Source organism: Phoxinus phoxinus, assembly GCF_949152265.1.
Source record: "Phoxinus phoxinus genome assembly, chromosome: 5".
Taxonomy (NCBI): domain Eukaryota; kingdom Metazoa; phylum Chordata; class Actinopteri; order Cypriniformes; family Leuciscidae; genus Phoxinus; species Phoxinus phoxinus.
The window spans coordinates 28,442,981-28,465,523 of record NC_136880.1 but is presented as its reverse complement, the minus strand read 5'-3'; the positions used below and the strand labels follow the sequence as shown (position 1 = coordinate 28,465,523).

At 39.1% G+C, this 22,543-nt stretch overlaps 1 protein-coding gene across 1 annotated transcript; it reads left to right on the top strand.

Annotated features, from left to right (window-relative positions):
- The first annotated feature begins 7,950 nt into the window (after positions 1 to 7,950).
- Positions 7,951 to 22,037, top strand: emilin2a (elastin microfibril interfacer 2a). Its single transcript, XM_079613198.1, has 9 exons — positions 7,951 to 8,255; positions 8,681 to 8,806; positions 11,527 to 11,720; positions 12,879 to 14,780; positions 19,274 to 19,645; positions 19,735 to 19,788; positions 19,882 to 19,932; positions 20,813 to 20,950; positions 21,100 to 22,037. Exons 1-9 carry the CDS (start codon positions 8,119 to 8,121, stop codon positions 21,426 to 21,428), a joined length of 3,303 nt encoding a protein of 1,100 aa, XP_079469324.1. The 5' UTR covers positions 7,951 to 8,118; the 3' UTR covers positions 21,429 to 22,037.
- The last annotated feature ends 506 nt before the right edge of the window (positions 22,038 to 22,543 follow it).

Sequence of the window (22,543 nt, the reverse complement as noted above, 5' to 3'; positions counted from 1 at the left end):
GGTTTTGTTGGCCACACATGCGGTGGCCATTGTTAGTTCACAAGACCGCAAGTGAACATTAAGTGCACTTCAGGTCCAATCCTGAACATAATGAACTCTTTTTACAGACTGTGATGACGCGTTTCCAGTTATCAACATCACAAATATAGTAAAGTTTTTCACATTTTTATTTTACAAAATTGTAATACACATTTATAACGCTACATATTGTGTTAGATTATCTTGGCAGTAAATGATAAAAAAATAATAATAATAATTAACGCTGCTGCGAGGGTGATTCTAATACAACGGCTGAGGGAGTGACGGCAAATTTAACATCATTTTATCTTCTGACTGCTCTAATCAATCTCTATATATTTTTGTCCATGTTTTGGAATGTCTTGGAAATGCAAGCAAGGATTTTTTTCTTTTGGCATTGGAGCAAACGGAAATACAAAAAGTAAATGTGACGATAACCAATTGTACGACGCTGCTGTTTGTTTTACGTGAGTCTTGAGGCATGAGACTAACTCTGACCTGCTGACACACACTCAGCTGTGAACACCGCTGCATGGTCACTTCCTCTGCAGCACGCTCTGCGTTTGCTCTAATTGTGGACTAATGGTCTAAAAAGAACATGACACAGAGATGTCCAGTCCTGGAAATGAGACAGGAAAACGGTCACAGAAGAGGAAACAGACAGTTGGGCCAATCAGCACGTAATGAGATAATCAAACTATTGTCTTTTTTCGTGTTATCTGGCATTTCAGATGGCGTGGCCTGACGTAGCACTGCGCTGCTCTGGGATCAGTGATGTGGGAAATGCATTAACCCTGCGCTCTCTGGCCGAGGGAGAGGAGCGATCCCACGGGACAGTGGCACTGGCTTCTGCCAATGTTATTTCCCGGACAGATTGCACACTTATTGCATTTTGACCTGTTTGGCAGCCCGGTATTGATTTTTGAAGCATTACAGCAATATGAGGATGAAAGCGTTTCTCTGAGGGAAGGCTGCAATAAGCTTGTTTGCTACCTCTTCTCACTTCTTCTGGCTCTGTTGTTTTTGTGTGTTTGCCGCTAGTCGATAAAATAAATTCTATGAAAGTCTCAAAAATATTGCACGGCACGTGGCTTCCTCTTTGGAACGTTAATCAAATAAAGAATGATCTCATTTCCATAACACATTGAATCTCGGCTCCATATTGTGCATAGGCTGTAACCTGTTGCTTGCTGAAGGACCAAATCAGTGCGCCTGCCAACCCCACTGCCTTTCCCATAATCCTGCTTTCATTCAGTGTGTGTAAGATTGGATGTTAGCCACAGGATGAACAAATGGTGTCTGTCTCCATGGAGCATTAGTTGGTCTTTAGCATGTATTATTGATCTGAGTCCCCTAATAACTGTCTCCACTGTCAGAAACCACATAGTAATGTGGGCAGACAAAGTGCTTAGAAAACATTTCAGAGATTACCTTGGCTGTGAAATACACAACGGCAGAAAACATAAAACATACATTCAGATTTCATTGAAGAACCTATAGCCCATAGATGAGGTTTATATTCATATTGTAGGCTTCTTGCATTAGCATATTGATGCTAATGATTCTCATGCTAGCCAAACTCACTTCGCCAAAGATTTAAAGTGATAGTCACACAAAAATGAAAATTCTGTCATCATTTAGGCTACTTATGTAAGTTCCAAACCTTTATGACTTCTGTGGTAAACAAAAAAGATATTAAAAGAAGATGTGAAGATGGTTTCAGCCTCAAAATATCTTCTGTTGTGTTACATTGAAGAAAGTAATACAGCTTTGGAACAATAGGGTGAGTGAATGATTTTCTAGCTTAATTTTCTAGCTTAAGCCCACTAATATGAAAGCCCATCTGATATACATACTCTCATGCCAATTTTTAACTATTTTACGGTTTGGCGAATTGGTGGTGAATTCTTTGAATTTATACGATCTGATTTGTAAAATTTTCTTACAACCTGCTTACGCCCCACCAAGGGTTAGATTTATAGGTGGGGTTTAGGTGGACCTTATTGCTTAAGTTTTTTCCAAAAAAAAAGGTTTTGTACAAATCAAATGATACGAATTTATACAACAACTCATTAAGTCGTTGCATTCTCTCATGAGTTCCGTATGATCATCAGGGGCGCTACTGGCGTCCCCTCAGGTTATTGCCTCAGGACAAAAAAGTCGCTTGTCCCTCCCCGGGCCCTTACTATCATCAACATCAATTCAGTACACATTCTTTTCACCTGTGAAAAGTGTAATGTTGCACCTGAACTTGCCCGACACCTCTTTTCTTGCTTGACCATAATGCATGTCCTCCAAGGCCTTGCAAATGCTTCTCACTCAAAGCTTGATTCATCCGCACGCATTTGCTTAGATATTTGATTAAATAGACGGATGGTGGGGTGGTATTTGAGTATGAAGGATTGCAGCTTCTTTCAAAGACTTCCACTTAATTGAAGCAAAAGAGGAGAGCAAAGTCACGTCATGCCGACGCTCAAGGTTATCCCTTTATCCAACATCTGAAAGCAGCATAGAAAAGTTGTATTATTTATTTATTTATTTGACACCTGAATCAAATAATTTTAAAAGATGTGGAATGTTCTAACAGGTCAACTCAGTGCATGCAAGTAATATAGCTGAATTATAGTTAATGAAATCAAAGCGTGGAAGATAAAGCTATTTAATTCAACAGGATGCCTAAGGTAGCTTAACGAATGCCTTCAGAAAAAAAAAGTGCTAAAGACATGGAGGAGTGACAACTGCGAGTGCTGTGAAAATGCGTGGGAGCTTTAAAACAATGGAGATGAATCAATGATGGATTTGTCGAGTTCATTGAACTGGAACATTAGGAATATAATTATTTTGAATAATCGTTCCCTGCACGTCATTCCCCAACAACTAACACTCAAGTTTCAGATAAGAACAGATTAATGTTTCATACGTTAGATCCAGGCTGATGACGTAGACATCAGGACACGAGGACGACATGCTCAGACTACATCCGACAGGAGGAGATTAATTAAATGTAGCTTACATCGTGACCCATTTCAGACATGTAGGTGGAGCAAAAGACTTGAAAAATAACAACATTACATTAAACAAATGATTCATTATCCTTGAGCAAATGCACTTGGTGCAATTCATTATCTCCGTTCTCCATCATTTTGGCTCAACCTGAAAAGATGCCGGTGCCCTTTGCTTGTCTTGTTCTCGTCAGAAAGTCTTATAAATTTAGCTCATCTGTGCTATTTGTTCAGTTGCTGACAGGGACCTTCCCGCCCCAATGTAATCTCACCTCATTAACATTTTAGGTGACAAGACTGCCATGGCCCTTATCAAAAATTCATGAGTAAGGCTTATGGCCATATTAACATTTTAGAGCCAATAAATTACAATCCTCTGTGTGTCTGTTTGATCTGTGAGGGAGAGAATGAGAAACTCTTGCTTTGTTAGTTCTCAAACGCAGTGGGTGCATGCATATAGGCTACAGCAAGCAAGTTTCAAACATTATATTTGGGACGGTCTTCTCAAGCGTTACAATACTTCCCCAAGTAGCACTAGAAAGGTTACCTGGAGTGTACTGCTAATTAGATTCAACAAGGCAGATTTTGTGCTAAAAACGCAACATTTTATCCTAATTAAAGAAGCGAGATGAATATCTCACGCTCCACAAAGACAGAGCAAAACCCCAAAGAGGAACACGAGGCTGCTTTCTGCCCTTTGTTCGCATGGAGTGAGATGCTATCCATTACCTAGCCATAAACAGCGTGAGAGTCTCCATCTCAGCGCCTCCCGTTGACACCCGCCTGCCTGAGAGGGGGCGTAGTGCTGAGAGGAGGATTTTCACACAAACAACAGAGACTAAAGACAAAGCGACGCAGAATTTTAAAAAAAAGTGAATCGAGGTGATGGTGTGGGCACAGACTGGTGCTGCAGAAGTTTGCGAGCTTGGTCGGTCTTTGGCGCCGAGTCCTGGCAGGGAAAGAGCAGCCTTGCACGGTGACTCACCTTCTCTGTCAGGACAGCGGCATTATGATGCGGTGAGTGTGGAGCAGTGATCACACCAAACTCAGCTCACTTTCTTCATCGTGACATATCCTACACTGCCAGCGGCACGCGGTCCAGAGGTGCTTTACACGCGGCCACTATCTATACAGCCTGATCTGACACAAATTGGATTAGTGAGTGAACCCTCAAAAAGAAGTGCTTTGTTCAAAACGCGTGAACACAGGTCACTCACGGAATCCTTTTATAGGCTATAATCCATCATAAATGAACCTTTATTGCCCAGAGATATTTTCAGTAGGCTATATTTATTTATTTAAAAACTAATATGAAAAAAGTAAGGCAATTAATAGGCTATGCCAAGTGCATTTCAGAGTAAACACCCAAGTGGCGGAAGGAATTAAACACACTCCACCTAAGGTTGTAGGCTACTTGTATGCCAGTTGTTTATAAAGCATCTATATTCATTTACCCCAAAATAAAAGATGAAAAAATAAGAGCCTCTGGCAATTTTAGCTGCCTGTGGGCCCTGAGTAGATTTTCTACTTTAAAAAATGTTCATTCTGAAAAATACAGCCATAAGTGATGATTTAATTAAAAATGAGGCATTCGCCATTTTTTATAAAATGCACTGTGCACAATCCTTACATTTTTTTATAGACATTTATATAATTATTTTATTCGTACACACACACACACACACACACACACACACACACACACACACACACACACACACACACACACACACACATACACATACAATGAGGCATTCGCCATTTTTTATAAAATGCACTGTGCACAATCCTTACATTTTTTATAGACATTTATATAATTATTTTATTCGTACACACACACACACACACACACACACACACACACACACACACACACACACACACACACACACACACACACACACACACACACACACACACACACACACACACAGCTCAAACTAAATATTTTGAGAAGTCAAAAGTTTTTTTGTATTTTTAGATGTGTTTGTGGCTATATTTATGTTCAATTGCATGATGTTAAGTTCATAATCTATGTACATTTTTATAAGGAAAAACTTAATGTCTCATAGGAGATCTGTATGATGCACATGCACGTGATCTGTATGATGCACATGCATCTTGAGTCGTTTTCAGCTACGCGATAGATGACATGCAACAGCATGATTTCGTAAGCTAGACGCTTCACGCTGAGCGTTTTTTGTCGTCATGCGTACAATGTTTCATGGGTGTACACTGCCCTCTGCTGGAGAATGACGAGCACAGCCAAAACCAACACGAATGCAAGAAGCCGCTTGGCATCACGTTGAAACTGTGATATAATGTTTTTTTTTAATCCCATTTTCTGGTTATTACCTCATTAACATTCACTCAGAATAATGAATTGCATCTTTGGTGATTTAATCACGTATGTTGATTGAGTGTTCTTACTATGTAAGCCTTGACCATGAATACACAAAGGCGTGCATTTTTGTCTGGAGTGTAAGGCATCAGTCATAAACAATACCAGACAATCTGTTCAGGCTACTTTATGCAACAGTTTCAGGCTCTGAAGTTAGGTTCAGAGAATAAGTATTTTCAACTGCTGTATTTTCACTCATATTTTACATGTTCTTCCAACTAGTTTCTTTATTTTATTTTTTAGTTATTGAGATCAAATAAATCCTAACCACGGGGGCGCCACTATTCCCTTTTTACTGGGCCATGAACCCCAGTAAAATTTTCCTGACAAAACAGTGTCTGATGAGGTAGGTTACAGAAGATAGGCTTTCCAATTTGTCATTTACATTTGAATTATTTAAAACTTGAAGGATGACTTTAATAGCTGCTGAAGCGAAGAAATCCTGCATATTTCTGTGATTTCACGAGTTCACACTTATATAGAGTGAGTAAAGTTTAATGCGTATTTGGCGTGCTGTCCAGGGGGAGGGCTCCGAGCTCGGAGTTTGGCCCGAACCCAGAGTACTCCCCCGTATGTAAGTGGTTAGGACTAGCAGTGTGGAGAAGGGGTGGTGGAGGGATGCTGCTAAACTGTCAATGGATTGAGGTGAGACTGCTGTATCTATATATACCTCTTTTCATTGAGCGCTGAGTGCTCTCCACTTGTGTTAATTATCTGAACATGCTCCTCCCGAACTTTTTTAATAAAACATCATAATGAGTAACTATGTGAATTGTTATTATTTAGTAGAATGAGGACATCTCGTTTTCCAGATCTAATTTACTTGGCACCACAGCGGAGGGAGCCAATTCCAAGCGTAAGCGCTTTCCCAAAAACACAAAAATAGATTTCCATTAAATAGTTTCAAGTTACATGTTGCCTAACCATGCAAGCATAAACACTCCCGATAAATTATTTGTTATTAAATGGGTTACGTTCACACTGTTAATTTTAACAGAAATGTAGCATACTATGTGTGCTTTGGCATGGCAAATGAATTGGCTAATTGTCTTACATAATGCAGCCAATTCCTGTGTTTGAACCAGGCCCGGTTTTTTTTTTTTGCCATATATTTTTGTCCCATCCATTGCTATGGTTATCATCACTATGTCAATTGTTGCAATTTTGAGAGTGAATCCCGCTTTTATATGCGTATGTCAATCCCCAAACTTTGCAGCATGTACGTGGCCACTGGTCAAGCATGAAAAACAAAAGTTCTATTCAAAATCTGAATAGGTCTGAATAGTTTATAAATAATACAATTTTATACTACAAAGAGCTTTTTTAAAGAGCCATTTAAACACTAAAAAGCTGTCACTCATCTTAAATTCTCACAAAATTCTGTTATAATCGGTCTCACAAAATTCTGTTATAATCAATGAAGCTGTCTCTACACAGCACAATGCACCTCCTACTTGCAGAACTCAGCACTGGACTTTGAGCGGTTGAGTGGATTCAATCTTAAACAACTCTGATTGGCCATTGCGTTCAAGAAATCAACAGTTATGTTTGTGATTGGCTGTTGCTCAATGCTGCAAAAACGCGTTGTAAATAGAAACCTTTGACGCTATCCAGAGCGCAAACACAGATAGGCCTGCGCACTGGATCATTTGCCAAATCGCCAATGCTGTTATTACGGAGAAAACTGACCAGAAGTTATGGAGAAGCTTTGCCTCTAAAAGCAATTGAAGCAGCAGCAGTCAGTGGTTTGAGTGAATATGGCATCGCTTATGGCTTAATTTAGTTATCATCAAACCTTTTGGAAGTAAAATGATTTTAAATAATTCCCGGAATTTTTTAAGGAGGCCTGGTAACAAATTTTGGGGACCTATGCTACATTTACAGTTACATCATGTTTAATGGTATCACACAATGTATAGGCTTAAGCACACACTGCTCATGAAAAGTTCGATTTGTTTAGTGTTATTTAGTGCATCATAAAGAAATTGTGTTTTTATATACTCCATGTTTTTCATGGGTGTGTTATCTATCTATCTATCTATCTATCTATCTATCTATCTATCTATCTATCTATCTATCTATCTATCTATCTATCTATCTATCTATCTATCTATCTATCTATCTATCTATCTATCTATCTATCTATCTCCATCCATCCATCCATCCATTTTGAAAGCCAAAACGTATATTTCTTTACACAGGCAAGAATATGTGCCTGTATAAAGCCTGTATCTGATAGCCTAAGCACAAATAGCAATGGGGTTAAACGTGTCAAATGTTTTTGCAACTCTGTGTAAACAAATTGAAGCATTTCTCTTTTTTATTCACTGTTTTTGAGAAGCTTACGATCACCAAATAACAGTTTCCTGTAACAGAGATAAAGGCAGATGTTTTCAATTGAGCTCTCAAACCGTGTTCATTTAAAACACGCTTGGTGGGGTATGCAGGGGCGCTATTGTTTTTGTTTTTTCCGATGACTTCCCCTACCCCCATCCACCACCCCCTTCTTCTTTCAGAAGGGCTGAACCCCTGCAGACTAGAGTCCACCTTCAATTTTTCTGACTTCCTCGAACTTTGTCAAACTTAGCAGTAAGTTGAACGCGCTCTCTTTATTCTCTGGTCTCCAGAGCCCGAAACGCTGCTCAACTTTTCTCGCGCTGACACAGTGCAGGTTTTGGACTGTTTTGATTTTAGACAATGAATTGCCAGCCACCTTTCCCTAGTGTACAGTTATCAGTTTTATTTATCATAAGCTTTTCTCTCACTCATGGATATCCCTCAAGTCTGTTCCAGGGCAACGCATATTCAGGAGCCGTTCACAGGCACAGAAATAAGTAAGTTGCTCAAGAAATGATACGAATGTTAACAGCGGATCGTCAATGAGAATGTTTAGCCTATATGTTATCTGTATCTACAAATTATTTCACTCACAGCAATCTCCTGGAGTGACGTGTAGTGCTATTATTTGGTTTAATCGCTAAAACAACAGGCTAGTAAGAGGTCAATCGATTTATTGAACATTCCTCTTCTCGGTGTTCATTTCAATGTTTTTTTTTTCAGGGTGTTAAAAACATTTGTTTTAATTTTGAAAGAAGAGATACTTTTCACGTTAACACCATTTTTTTCCACATTCGGGACTAATTAAATGAAAAAATACACGAGTTTGTTTTTGCTCTGCAACAACAAAAATAACCATCTCAAATTATGCTTATTCTGGTCTCTCTTTTTTTTATCTGTTTTTTTTTTTTTTTTTGTACAGAAACTGGTGCGCCTTTATTGTCCAAAAGAACATAAGCTGCGCAGTTCAAGGCAGCGTGGAAAGTCACGTTGAACCTGAACGCGCGCAGTGTCCCGAGCATCAGCCTGACTGTGAGCCACAAATGATGTAAGTACTCGAGAGACCGGGAGGGGCATGTGGAAGTATTGATGTTAGGTAGTTCTCATGCTCCTTATGGACTCAAAGACACTATAGCCTACCAACTACACCAAATCCATGATTCATGCTAACCCCCCCCAGTTACACATAGCCTACACAGGCGTTTATATGGACGACACGACAATACATAATTGTGAGTGTAAATTTTGCTTTTACGACATAAACAAGAAATATAAACAATTTGTTAATATTCAATAACTTAGTTATTAGCCAGTTCGGTCAAATATTTGCAGCGCAAACGCATGCGTTCTGTTCTGGAGCAGTGTAGGCTATGTGAGTGGAACGGAGTGACAGATTTCCCCGCCCTGCGTTCTGTAATAACTCTGGATTTTCCAGAACACGTTTTTCTTCTTCCAGAGAACACATGCTCCGATTTTGGGAGAAACGCTTTTCCACGCAGCTCACATAGCCTACTCTAGTCTGGAATGACGTAAACAAAAGCGGAGTGATACAATCATAGACATCATATAGATAGACGCCCTATCGACCGCTACTGCCTACTAGCGCGGTCGAGCCGTGGAGCCGCCATCTTAAACCGGTCACCCGCTCCACTCAGTGTATTCTGTATGGCAGGTGCAATGAGCTGTCAGCGCATTTATTTAATCATACCTCACTGAATACCGAACTGATTTTCACGCGGGGTTTTTTTCTGCAAATGTCATTCATGTAGCTATGATACAGGACACATGGTTCGGCATATTTTAATATTCATAGTAGGCTTAACAGTAATATCATATTCTGATATCAGATATAAAGTGACCAGACGTCCAAAATCTAAATATGTGATGTAGGATATAAGGTATTTTATAAATCATACACTATAAATATGATAAAGAAGCAGAAACAGATAGTTTCAGTAAAGTAAGATATTTTAATAAGTTGAAGAAACAATAATGATGTGACACACACACACACATATACATACACTTACTCTCTCTCTCACACTCACACACACTCGATTTGCGCATCGCCGTCATGTGTGTATTAAAGTTAACGTTACACAGGTAAGTTAAAGTTATTAACTTACATAGATTGCTTCCTGATATCACGTGGGCAAACACAAATAACCTATATGTATATATGTATACTACAGGGCCGTTGAATGCTTGTATCTGATAACCGAGAAGCTCTTATAATTATTACTTTACCCAACCTCTCCATGTCGAGTGATGCAGTAAACACAGCCTAGCTAACGTTAGCTGGCTACGATTTCTGTACAGTAATATCAAAGATCCTTGCTCCTTCTCAATTATCTGGTAATATTCTATTCACAAAATAAAACCAAAAGTACGGTAATGTTAAAAATTACTTGTGAAAAGTAATCCCGGGCCCTATTTGCGCTGGTCCGCCGATTAGAACAGGAAAATGCTCCACAGTGCTCTGGAATCTGACTGCTGCTAAGCAACGAAACTAGGAGTACGACCGGTTTAAGATGGCCGCCGTATTTCTCGGTGCCCAGCGGCCAATAGGGCATCTAGTCTCTATATAATATCTATGGATACAATCAGTAAAATGTCTCAGTGCTCAATACAAACTATCAGCACTTGGTGTTTTTTGAAATTATCTTTTTTTTGTGTGTTTTAGATTTAGCAAATTGTGCAAATTCTATGTCAACACCAAGAGTGAGGTCCAAGATGTACACAAGCTGTTCACAGTTTGTTAGCTTTATATAGGCTAAATAATATATAGTGCTATATTTAACTTTTTGTTATATATAGCACTGACAAGTGGTCAGTTTTGCTTAATATGTAGTAAACATTTAGATTAGGGTACATTAAAGACATTCACTTATTCAATTGAAAGTCACAGTCTATAATTGTTATGACAGAATTGTGATGCTTTTTTAGAAAATGTTACTCACAGTATTCACAAACTGAGCTTCGTTCCGCTGCACCACTACTGTCACAAGAAATCATGCAAGCTGTTGTTTGCTTTAAAAGCACTTTGGGTCAGACAAGTATTTGATTAGCTGAATATGTGGAGACTGCCAGGTATAACAGTATATGCATTAAACTGTACACTAAGTTGAAATAATTACAATGGAATTTTGAACGACAGGCAATCAAAGCTATATTTAAGGCAGCTTTTGAGTAGCCTATTTAATACAGATTACACTTCAGTGATTAATGTTGATTTCATTCTCTTTAATATAAAAAATCGAGGTCACGTTTGAAGTTGTGTAAGGAATTCAAGGCTGTCATATGTGTCTTTTCCTGAATACTCACTTTTGGACTAGCATTTCACCAAGGGCTCTTTTGCTGTCATCTGAAGCAACTGTGATTTGAATTGTTTGGCTCAACTTGCTGTGGCATAAGAACTAGAATGATGGCACTTCTAATTGCAGCATTATCCATCAGAAGTAACAAGATCAACATCATTAAGTGAAGCTGAACAGACTAGGCCAGAAGACTCTTCTTATTAATCCCTCCGTCTGCGCAAGTTAATGCTTGCCTTTACCTTTGCTTTCATCCTGTAATGGGGGCAATGCTTCATGGTCCATTACTCACGGTTCAAACAAAGTAATAGCAATAAGTAGCTTAAGCCTTGTAAAAGATGGTTTGATCAAGTCATTTTTTAAAATGAGATTGTGGAGTCTTTTTTTTTTCATGTAATTTTATGTCATTCTAATCATGTTTTTTTTTTGGGGGGGGGTTTGTTTTGTTTTTCAGATACCGTACTCGGTTTCGTCCGACTTACAAGATAGCATACAAGACTGTGACTGAGTTAGAATGGAGGTGCTGCCCGGGATACCAGGGCCCAGACTGCAGAGAAGTGAAAGGTTCTCCAAACAGACAGACAGAATATCCACAATCAAACCCACAACACCCACAGCCACAGCGTGGACAAACTCGACCAGCACAAAGTATGTTGTTTGGAAAAGAATTTGGAGAGTCTCTTTTGAATTTCACTAAACAAATGTGCGTGTGCCACTCAAACCAGCAATAGAAAAAAGAGCAAACAATAATCTAAATCAGAATGTACTTATCTGTTTTGTGATCATGCAACATGAGACCACATTTAAGGGCTTTTGACACTGCACTTAACCCCGGGTTATCGTCGTTCTAATCACTGCTTTTAACCCCGGGTAATGGAACGTTTCACACTTGTGATTTAGAAGCAGGGTTAGTACCACTTTTGCAGTGTTATTGCGGTGTTAAACTTGTACAGTGTGAAACGAGAATGTTAAAGCTACTGTAGACGCTAAAGCAACAGACAACCAATCGCGTACATATTTGCATGCTTTTTAAAGTCACGGAAACACTGCACATATATAATCAGTAAATTCAGCGTTTGAGATAAAAAATATCAAATGCTGACAGAAAACATGACAATTTGAGTGAAGAGGAGACCGTTTCATTCTTACCTTTTTAGTCCGAAGTATACATTCAGTAAACCATAAACTCAATAGTACAGTCGGCAATATGAGGCTGCGCAATCCTAGAGCTTTTATGTAAACAGGTCGTGTGCTGCATTACTCCAATCAATGACACTGACCTCGCAAATATGCAAATAAGAATGTACATAAGGAATGTACAGTACAATGTGAAACATCAGTTTATGAATACCCATGATTAATTGTTAACCCAGGTAAATAATGAGCAGTGTGAAACGTGAAGCAAAATAACTCAGGATTCAGTTTACCCGGGGTTTAGAATGACCCAGGGTTAACTATTTCAAGTGTAAAAAGCAATTTACAGTATCAAAGTGATGTGTCAGAGGTGAATATAAGCAGGTCATAAAGCGTTTTAGGTTTCTTCTAAATAAAGCGATTATCACTTTGAGAAAACCAATGGAATTTTTTTTATATATTTACAGATGACTTTACTATTTACCAAAAAATAATGCAGAAAATAATGCTGTATGAACTATTTATGTTAAATATGTATATATTTAACTATTTATGTTAAATATATAAATCCTAAATATATATATATATATATATATATATATATTCATTGATTATTGTCTGTATAATCATTCATTGAATAACGCCTTAATTTTAGTTTTTTTGTTACCTCAGGATCAGAACGTCGAGAAACAGGACAATATGATATCAGACGAGGAGCTGACAAAACACGCATGTTGGAGGAAGAAGTGCAGCGTCTCTCTCAGACTGTGCTGGATCTCCAGGCAGCCATGACAGGTATGGCTGAGAACCTGCGGACAGACTTACAGGAGGACACCAGCAAGATGCTCATTACCCTCCTCAATGACAGGACTTCACCTGACAGCGCAAGAACGGGAGGCACGGAGGAGAGTGTGGTGCATCTAGATGGCCATCAGGCCATGAGAGGCCACATCCATGGAGAAAGAGAAATCGAGACGGTATTGGCCAGGCTCAACGATATGACAGATGCTCTCAAAAGCAAAGACGAAACTCTTGAGGAACTGAGGGGAACAGTGACAGGGCACGACGGGCAGATCCGAATGCTTATGGATAGTACCTCTCAAGGCCTACCAGTCACAGGTGCTGCTGCTCAAGATATAGACATCCTACAGACTTATATTGAGGAGAAATTTGAGAAGCTCAAGAAAGAGATTGTTGTAAACATGGAAGACGAGATGGCTAAGCTGAAAAATACGTGTGATGAAAAGATTCAATCTCTTCAAAAAGCATCTGGAGAAGGAAAGGAAAGCGGCTATTTAAGCCTCACAGATCTAGTGCACAACAAGGAAGCTGAGCTTCGAAAGGAGATCCGTGAGCTCAGATTGGATTTGTCCATGTCAGATGGTCTAATGCGCGCAAACCGTCAAACAGCCATTGGAAAAGACGATAGTGATTACTACGACTTGAGGAAGGAACTTGTTCGAGTGGCAGAAGCCCATCGTGTCCTGAACGCCAGAGTGGACAACGAGCTAAAGCATCTGTCCTCGCCAAAGATGGAAGACATTCTTGATTCACGCATTGAGGACCTGGAGGACAGGATGAACGTCACTGAGAGGAACGCAGAGACTTATTGCTTCTATGTGGATGAAAAACTTACCAAGGAAATGATGGATGAAGTAGCTATGCTACGTCAACTTCTGGACCAGAAACTCAATGCTATGCAGGATCAGTTCACTTCCATGTTGATCGAGATGAGCAACAACTCCTTCCCGGGGATGTCCAGCGATTCTGATGATGCACTGCAAACTCAGGTTAACGCTAACAAGCACCTTATACAGGGGTTGGAAGACAAGTTTAATGCATTCGGGCAGATATGCGCAACCGACTGCAAAACAAACCTACCTACTGATTCCCAAAAGCCAGAAGGTTTGGATAGTCTTCTAAAGGTCTTGAGAAATGATCTGAATGTTTTACGCTCTGATTTGGTGAACAACGTAACAAAGATTCATGCATTAGAGGATACTATCAGGATGTCACCTGAAAAACAATTCATCAATGCACATATGCAGGACACAAGCAAACGACTAAATGCTTTGACTGACAACGTTAATGGCTTGACTGGAGCTATAACGGGATTGGGAGACACGGTTAGCAAATTTAGCCAAGACCTTTACACTTTGAACTCTACTTGTTGCCAGAGAGGACAGGTAAGCGGTCCTTCTCTCCGGGAAGAAACTGGCAAACCAACCCACAACCAGATCGAGGAGCTAAAAGACAAAGTGGATGCACTGAACGCTCATGTGGCCACAGAGTTGAGCATGTGTAAGTTCAACACAACTGGAGTAGCTGAGGTTGTGTCGGCTGTGGGTGACAGGGTGACGGCTCTGGAGAAGATCTGTGGAAGGCTTGACGGTGGAACAACCAATATCCAGGGCCTTTCAGAAGAATTGGAGAAGAAGGTGGCACAGATGAACCGCATTCTGGGCAGTCATTCAGGAGAAATCACAGCCCTTCAGAACTCCCTTCTGAATTTTCAGACCCAGCTAGCAGTAATGGCTAAGCAGATCCTTAAGGACCATACAAGTAAAGAACAAGGTAAGCTTTCAGATGTTAAAGGCAAAACTAGGAAGATGGAAAATGGAAACTGAAGCATTTGAAAGTCAGTCTTTGTATTTGTCTTCCAACTTGTAACTATCAATTTTTGTGGCATCATCTATTGGGATTGGGTACCAAATGTGGTATTTCCATTAATCTAACAGTTTGGAGTATATGGCATGCTATGTTTTGCAGTGGAACCTTTCTCCATACTGAACCAATAAGGGGATTCATATACAATAACCTGTTTGCCCCCAAGCTGTTGAGAGACAGGGGGCCAGCAAAGGTTTCCTGTGGCCTTTGTATGTGCCTGTAATATGTCAAAACAACAGTTAAGCATGTTGGAATGGATCCTTTTGCTTTTTATTTTCACAAATCCTTAGTACAGTATGTGATCTTTATGTAACAACATTACGTGCCTTTTGAAAGCATAGATAATTTTTTATTATTTATTAACTGAATTACTGAAATGTTTAACTCACTTTACTTTGATCAGTAAATTTTAACCGATGCAGTATATATATACATAGCTCACAGTATGTTTATATTTAGCATCACAGAAACATTGATCTTCACTTTATGAGTGGAGAAGTTGTGTGGTCTTCGAATATCTTTTAGTCATGCCCAGCTTTCTCCGCCCATAACATTTAGAACTGGCGAGCGAGTTCAGTTGCAGGCGGATCTGTTACTCATTAAGCTGCAAAGTCAACGTACGGGCCTCAGGAGGTGACGAATTCCCACACCCCTCTGCAGATGTTCAGCTATGAGATGACTGTGATGTCACTAGAGAACATACATTCTCTTAAACTCCCGTTAAAGGGTGATGTCATCATTCCTGATAAGGGTGGAGGTCCGTCTCTTGCAGAAACAAAAGCCGTTTTCCCAAGTGCTGTGGCTAAACAGCAGACAGACTGTGTTGGTGGTCAAAGATCTGTATATATTTAAATGTAAGGGCACTTATGCAGTGTTAATACACAATACATTTGTCCTTTAACCTAAAAAAAAGTGTTGCAGCCAATTAAAAAGCTAAATCCGCTGTGGTCGGAAGACTGAAGTAAAATGCTCTGATAGAGTTTCCTGCACTATTTATTCAGCACCGCAGCAACAACGCTACTGAATCTATTGTGCGAAAGAGACAGTGCAACCACTGTATCTCGATTCCCAAACATATAACTCTGGTTCTTTTTAGCGAATCAAAATCACAGAGCCGTTTCTTTTTAATGAATAAGACACATGCAGCTGAACTGTGATTCTTAATTCTCTTGTTACTGACTGGTTGTTAATTTGACAACATGTAGTTAAAGATGCGCTTTAGTTTTGTCAGTGAAAAAAAAAAAAAACATTGAGATATGTAAGACATTGTGTGTTTAGTACTGTGATGTAATATATAGCATAACATGTAGGCTAACTATTGGGCTGCAGTGCATGCATGTTGTCTCTAAATAGACTAAAAATGTCAATTTAAGACAACACATTTATCTGTTATTGACATTAATTCATAATGTAGAAATTAAATTCCATTTCTTTATTTCCAAATTACTTTTCCTTACAAGTTCTAAAAAGATTCAGTAATGGATCTGGAATCATTAAAAGGAATCAATTGAACCTTTCTTGATTCCCATCCGTAGTTGTGGGACATGATACAGTTAAACTTTCAAGTCAGAAACACAATAGCCCTTATCCCTGAATAGCTTCAGCATTACTCAAACTCTTTGGCCGCTGATCGTGGCAGAGGCACATTGCACAATACTGGAACGGCCCATCCAGCTGTGTGTCTGTGACAGCAACCAAGCTCAGTTTCTTGTAATTTACTCTAATGGCTCTTCATTGATTTTTCATTAGTTTCTTCTTCATGGTTCAGGGCATCAATTAAGCCTGGGAATGTTTTTTACGGGCTGCGTAGAAAACACCCTCAACTAATGATGATTCATTTTTCTGGCCGCGAATCAGGCGTGTTCAGAAAACTCCTCACTGTTTGCTTTGGAGACAATGACTTAATTTCAGTTCTTGAATACATCTTGAACCATTTCCATGTACTGTGGAAACATTTGTTAGGCAATGATGTTGTTTCGTATTCTCCAGATACCCCCAAAAATGGATATGAACTTTGAATAGTGTCCCCTTCCTCCCCAGACTCTTATCAGCCGTGTCCTCGTTCCTTTCTCCGTCTTCCTGCTGATTAATATCTCTATGTCCAGAGGATGTCAGGGAAACTCTTTCCTGTTCTCGCTGAATGTGTTTACTCTTGTTTTGCTTCATGTAACATTGTGTGAAGCCATAAACAGACTTTTATGTGCCAAACTGGAAGGTGTTCCCATTTGGCCCGAGGTTAAAGTTCCTCTGGGTCTAGAGAAACCAATGTGGAAGTTCTCAGACTGGATCAGGCCAAAAGGTCTGATCATTACAGCAGGGTACGGTTCACACGGAACGCATTTTTCCATTCCACTGCGCTACTTGTTCATGGTTTTTCAATGTAAACGCACTAGACGGACGTGTTTGAGCATTGCGCTCTCGTTCCATGTCTTTTACAGCGTCTTGTGCTTGACACGGCATTCTAAAAACGTGGCGTTCAAGTTAAAAACGCTTTTTTTTTTCGTTCCACTGCTGATTAATATCAGCCAAAACGCATTCTGTATGAACCGGCCCTTCTGTTGTTTCACTTTGTGTGTTTGTATCCATGCACAGAATCACCACACCCCGAGGAGCTTTTTTTCCCTTCCAAACCCAAAACTGTCAACAGAAAGACCGTTCAGATCTTCCATTCATCATCTAAATATGTTTTTAAATAAAGCTCTCCACATCACAGGGTGGTGGATCCTTCATTTCCGTTGAGTGCTTTTGACTCATTAAACCCACAGCTATCAGTCCCTGCATCCAGTATTTAAAATCAGCATCTCCATGATTTACACTGAAGCATGTGTTTGTCTTGCTGCCGTGAGGCATTATGCGTGTGATGAGTCTGTTATTTGCTCAGACTGCCAAACAGGCTTCTGGGAAACCCACAGATAGATGCATATTATCCCTTGGGAGATTTAATGTATGTGGGTGGGAATATGTTTGTGTGAAATCCGATATTTGGGCAGCATCTTAAATGCAGACTAACGGCACTGACGCAGGATTTTAGCTGTGTCCATTTTGCCAGTATGAGTTGATTAGCTTTGAAGTGAACCCATGGGACTCAAGCTCCGCCCCTCTTTTGAATCACTTCCTACTACAGCCAATAGAATCCGGAGTCCAAATAGACCCTAATGTCAGGAATGACGCATTACACTTCTCAATTTAGACGGCAGCATCTGGTAGGACAGGAAAGTTGTTTTCTCGCATCGCTGTAGAAAAGCTTGTGACAGTGAAAGGGGATTAAATAAATAAATGTGAGGTTTTGGAAAAGAGTGAGAGAAGTGCAAGATCTCGAGGGCTGGAAGTGTAACCTGGGAGAAAAAAAAGATTTTCTCCCTCATTAGACTCCAAGCTGACAGCACTACATAACCAAAAGCCTTTATAACCAAAGTGTGAAGTTCAAAACCACTTGAATTGAACATGTAAAGCTCTCTGTGGTGTTTTATTTACAAGCATTGGCAAAAGTACTTTGGCTGAAATATTAGTAAAATCAAAGGTTAACAGCTTTTACAATATGTGTTCAACGCCATTAAAATGCTTTATAGATGCTTTTAAAAAGAGGGCTGGCAAGCTGGCATTCATATAACCTATAGGCTATATTTTGTGTTTGGGTCAGTGATGTCCTGTTTATCTAATAAATGGACAGTTCACTCAGAAATAAAAATTTTCTCATCATGTGCTCACCCTCGTGTCATTTCTAAACTGTCTGACTTTTTTTCTGTGGAACACAAAAGAAGATAGTTTGCCTATATTGGGATATGTTTGAGATTCATGTTTTTTCTCTCTCTCCATACAAGGGAAGTCAGTAGTGACCAAAACTATTTACCAGCATTCTTCAAAATATCTTATTTTGTGTTCCACAGAAGAAAGTAAGTCATACAGGTTTAAGAAGACATGGCGAATTAAATAACTGAATTTTCATTTTTGGGTGAAATCTCCCTTTAATCGATTAATTGATCAAAAACATTCAAAATGCAGTTCACATATATAGTACAATGACTTACACATCTTCTATAATGATGTTTTAAATTACTCAATCAAAAATTATATTGATATTTTTGGGGGGTATTAAGTAAAAATGTAAGAGTCCTACATCTCTCCAGTGTCCATAATGAAGAAAAAACATGTTAACCTCATTAACGCACGCACACACGTACAAACAGTTTTTACATTTTTATTTTTTCAAAACCATATGAATGAATACAATGAATACATAAACATTTTTCAACACGTTTTTTTCTAATGAAAAATATATTTTAAATTGTAATAATATTCCTAAATTTTACAGACCCTTAATGGGTAGTGTATGTTATTGACATGTTTATTTAATGGGCAATTTGGTCTATTATCCTAAATCTTTGATTTTTTTCTCACAGGACTGCCTGTTCGACAAGCGAGACCTGGCTCTGTCCCACTCCCTGACACTAGAGCTCCAACACAACCCATGAGACATTATGTTCCTCATATCCACATACCTTTGATCATACCCCATAGAACAGTGCCAGTCCCCACTGACCGACCCCATGTGCACCAGCCATATGTCCCACACCAGCCCTACTGGCCTCAGCCACCCGGCAACCCCAAGCATCCCATCCATCCCGTTCAACCCCACCAACCTGCCGTACACCAGCCAGTGGTGGTCACGGGGCAAGCTGGCCCACCTGGGTATGTGCGCAGGGTCACGGTCAGACGGGATCAGAGCTCAGAGGACTCAAAAACACCTGTGAAAGGATTTGCTGGTGCTCCAGGTATGAAGTAGAATTAATAATAGAAATGTTTGGAAGCTCAAGCTTGAAGCATCACAAAATTAGGTTGTTTTTTCCTCCTCTTCCCATAGGTTATGCTCCTGTCAATCCTGTCTCATATGATACCAAACAACCTCATTCATCAGGTATATTTTCTCTTTCTTTTCAATGTACATATTTTAGGTGAAAAAATGGCTATAATTTACATAATTATTAATGAGTATTAATTCTCATTACAGTTGCCCATGTCCCGTGGAGTTCTGCATATCAAAGACCCATTGCTACTCCAGGTAACAAGTTATAATACAATAAAATAGTTCATATCAGATTATGTTGTAATAAAAAAGGATTTTGAAATATTCCAGCTATTTATAATTTCATAACTTGTGAACAGGGTCCAAAATGAACACCTGCCAAGTGCAAGTTGCAAACATAAATGGGCTTTGGCACATTCTTTGTCAGTGCCTGATAACTTTATTAGGAACTGCAACATAACACATGGGAACAGATGGAAGTGATGTGCATGATTCAAATCAAAGACATACTTTACATCAAGAAAACTCTTAACGTGGGTGCCTTCTAACGACTTTACTTAAATCCGCTTTTCATAGCATAGATAGACCTTAATAAATTGATTTATGCTTTGTGTATTTGATTTATGCTTAAAACTTTAATTTATCAGTTAGGTAAGTATAATTCATTTAAGTCAAAGGCAGTGTTGTTATTGATAACAAAAAATATTAATAATTGTTTTGTTAATTGAAATATATCTGAAATAAAATATAAACAAAACAAACTGAAATAAAGTAAATTAAAGCTGAAGTACTAATGACTATTTGAAATCTAGTGAAATAAAAGCTAAATATTTAGAAATATAATAAAATGACAAAAATTAAAATAAAAAAGTACTATATCAAATTAAAAATATGAATGAATACTACAACCTCTATTATAACAATAGTATAACAATTATAAAATAAAATAAGATAAAAACTGCTTAAGAATTTTGTGGTTTCATGGCCAGTGAAAAATGTCTCCATTGGCAGGTCTGTCAAAGTTAATTTTGGACTCTGCTTGTAAAGATCAATATGTATGTGTCAAGATCAGAATGTCTAACCCGAAACATCTCTCGAACATGTGATCTTCATTCATGTCTCTTCTTCCCAATAGTGTCACAGCAGAACTCCTTGACGGACCCATTTTCTTTCTCTGCTGGCCTTACACGGCAAACTTTCTCAGGGGACTTCGGTATCATCCGCTTTAATAGGGTGCTAGTCAATGATGGAGGACACTATAACCCTCAGACAGGTAAATCGAAACCCTCAAACTCTATTTGAGATAAACGTGTTCAGATAAATGTTGAGTTTTTCCTAACTGGTTGAGGTTTCCCCATATGGGCTTTCAGTGTACAACCTATATCCTATTTGGCTGCTGATGTGTTACCTCCCCCTCTGTAGGGATCTTCGCGGTTCCCATCGACGGCCGTTATTTGGTGACTGCCGTTCTAACAGCTCCGCAGGGCGAGCATGCAGAAGCTGTGCTCTCGGTATCCAATCGCAGCGTGCAGAAGTTGGACACAGCGGGTTACCGGAGTGGCCACCCGCGGCTGACCCCAGATCAGTGCGCGTGTGGGGGGTCTGCGTCCTTCAGCCTCATCCTCCCTCTCAGGCGAGGTGACAACGTGGCCTTGGTCCGCACCGCCGGGAAGCTAGCGATCTCCGAATCTAGAGAGATCCTCTCCACCTTCAGCGCTATATTCCTCTACTCCCCGCAAGCAAAGAGATAACCCCATCAATGAGAGGGTTACTAATGTGACTTAACACAAATGTAACCATTCAGAATGCTGCCTCATGTGTAAAGGTGTCGTCTCATTACCAAAATTTCTGCAACATTTTCGAGGCGAATTGGCATGCCAACGTATTTGCAAAACATGCATGGGGAAATCTTTCGCCCTCAAGTCAAATTCCCAATCACATGAATTCCTATTGAAATGGCTGGATTTGGCCTGCGAAAATTTGCTGAAAAACTGTAAATGTGACCGCACCTTAAGACTACGCAATAGTTTGGTTTTGGTTATTTATCAGAAACACAAGATTGAGTTGTGTTACTTAGAGTGTGTTTGAGGTGTCCAAATATCAATCAGCAATGCACCAAGTGTGTTGCCAAAGAAACTGAGCATACCATTAGCTAACTAAGTAGTAATCCGTATATTTGCAACAATCTATATAGTTTCTTGTAAAATTGTGATCTTAAAAAATATCTATAAATTTAAAAGCAGGTTTATATATATTTTTTTCAACATTAAATTAACAAATGCATACTTTTTTAAATCCTTTTGAAAATGGTTCAACAGTTCAGTTTGAATATCACTTTTACAGCAAATATTTTTATCTATAAAAAAAATGAATAAAAATAAAATACCAAGATTGAAGGGGTTGTTCATGTTATATTCAGGGTATAGGATAAGTTTTTTTTTCTCTCCAAAAGATGATAAAAATAATAAATATATATATATATATATATATATATATATATATATATATATATGCTTCGCTGCAATCCAGTGTAACAAAATGCACTTTGGGTGAGACAATAAAAACACATTTGGGTGTGGAAAATTAAAAACGGATATGTCGGCTTTAGCAAGAAGCCTACATTATTTCATCTAAATAATCTGTAAAATTAGTAAAACATAATCTAACTAATTTCCTCCACAAACTGGGCTATTGAGGCAAGTATAAAATGTACAGTAAACACCCAGATGACATCAGGGCAGCGATCTGACATATGGCACAGCTGTGCTTCAGGCGACCCGAGCTCGAGTCTCGGTTTGAGGTCCTTTGCCTGTTCCCCTCTCTCTTCTCCATTGCCTTATGTCTCATCTATACTACTCTACTAATT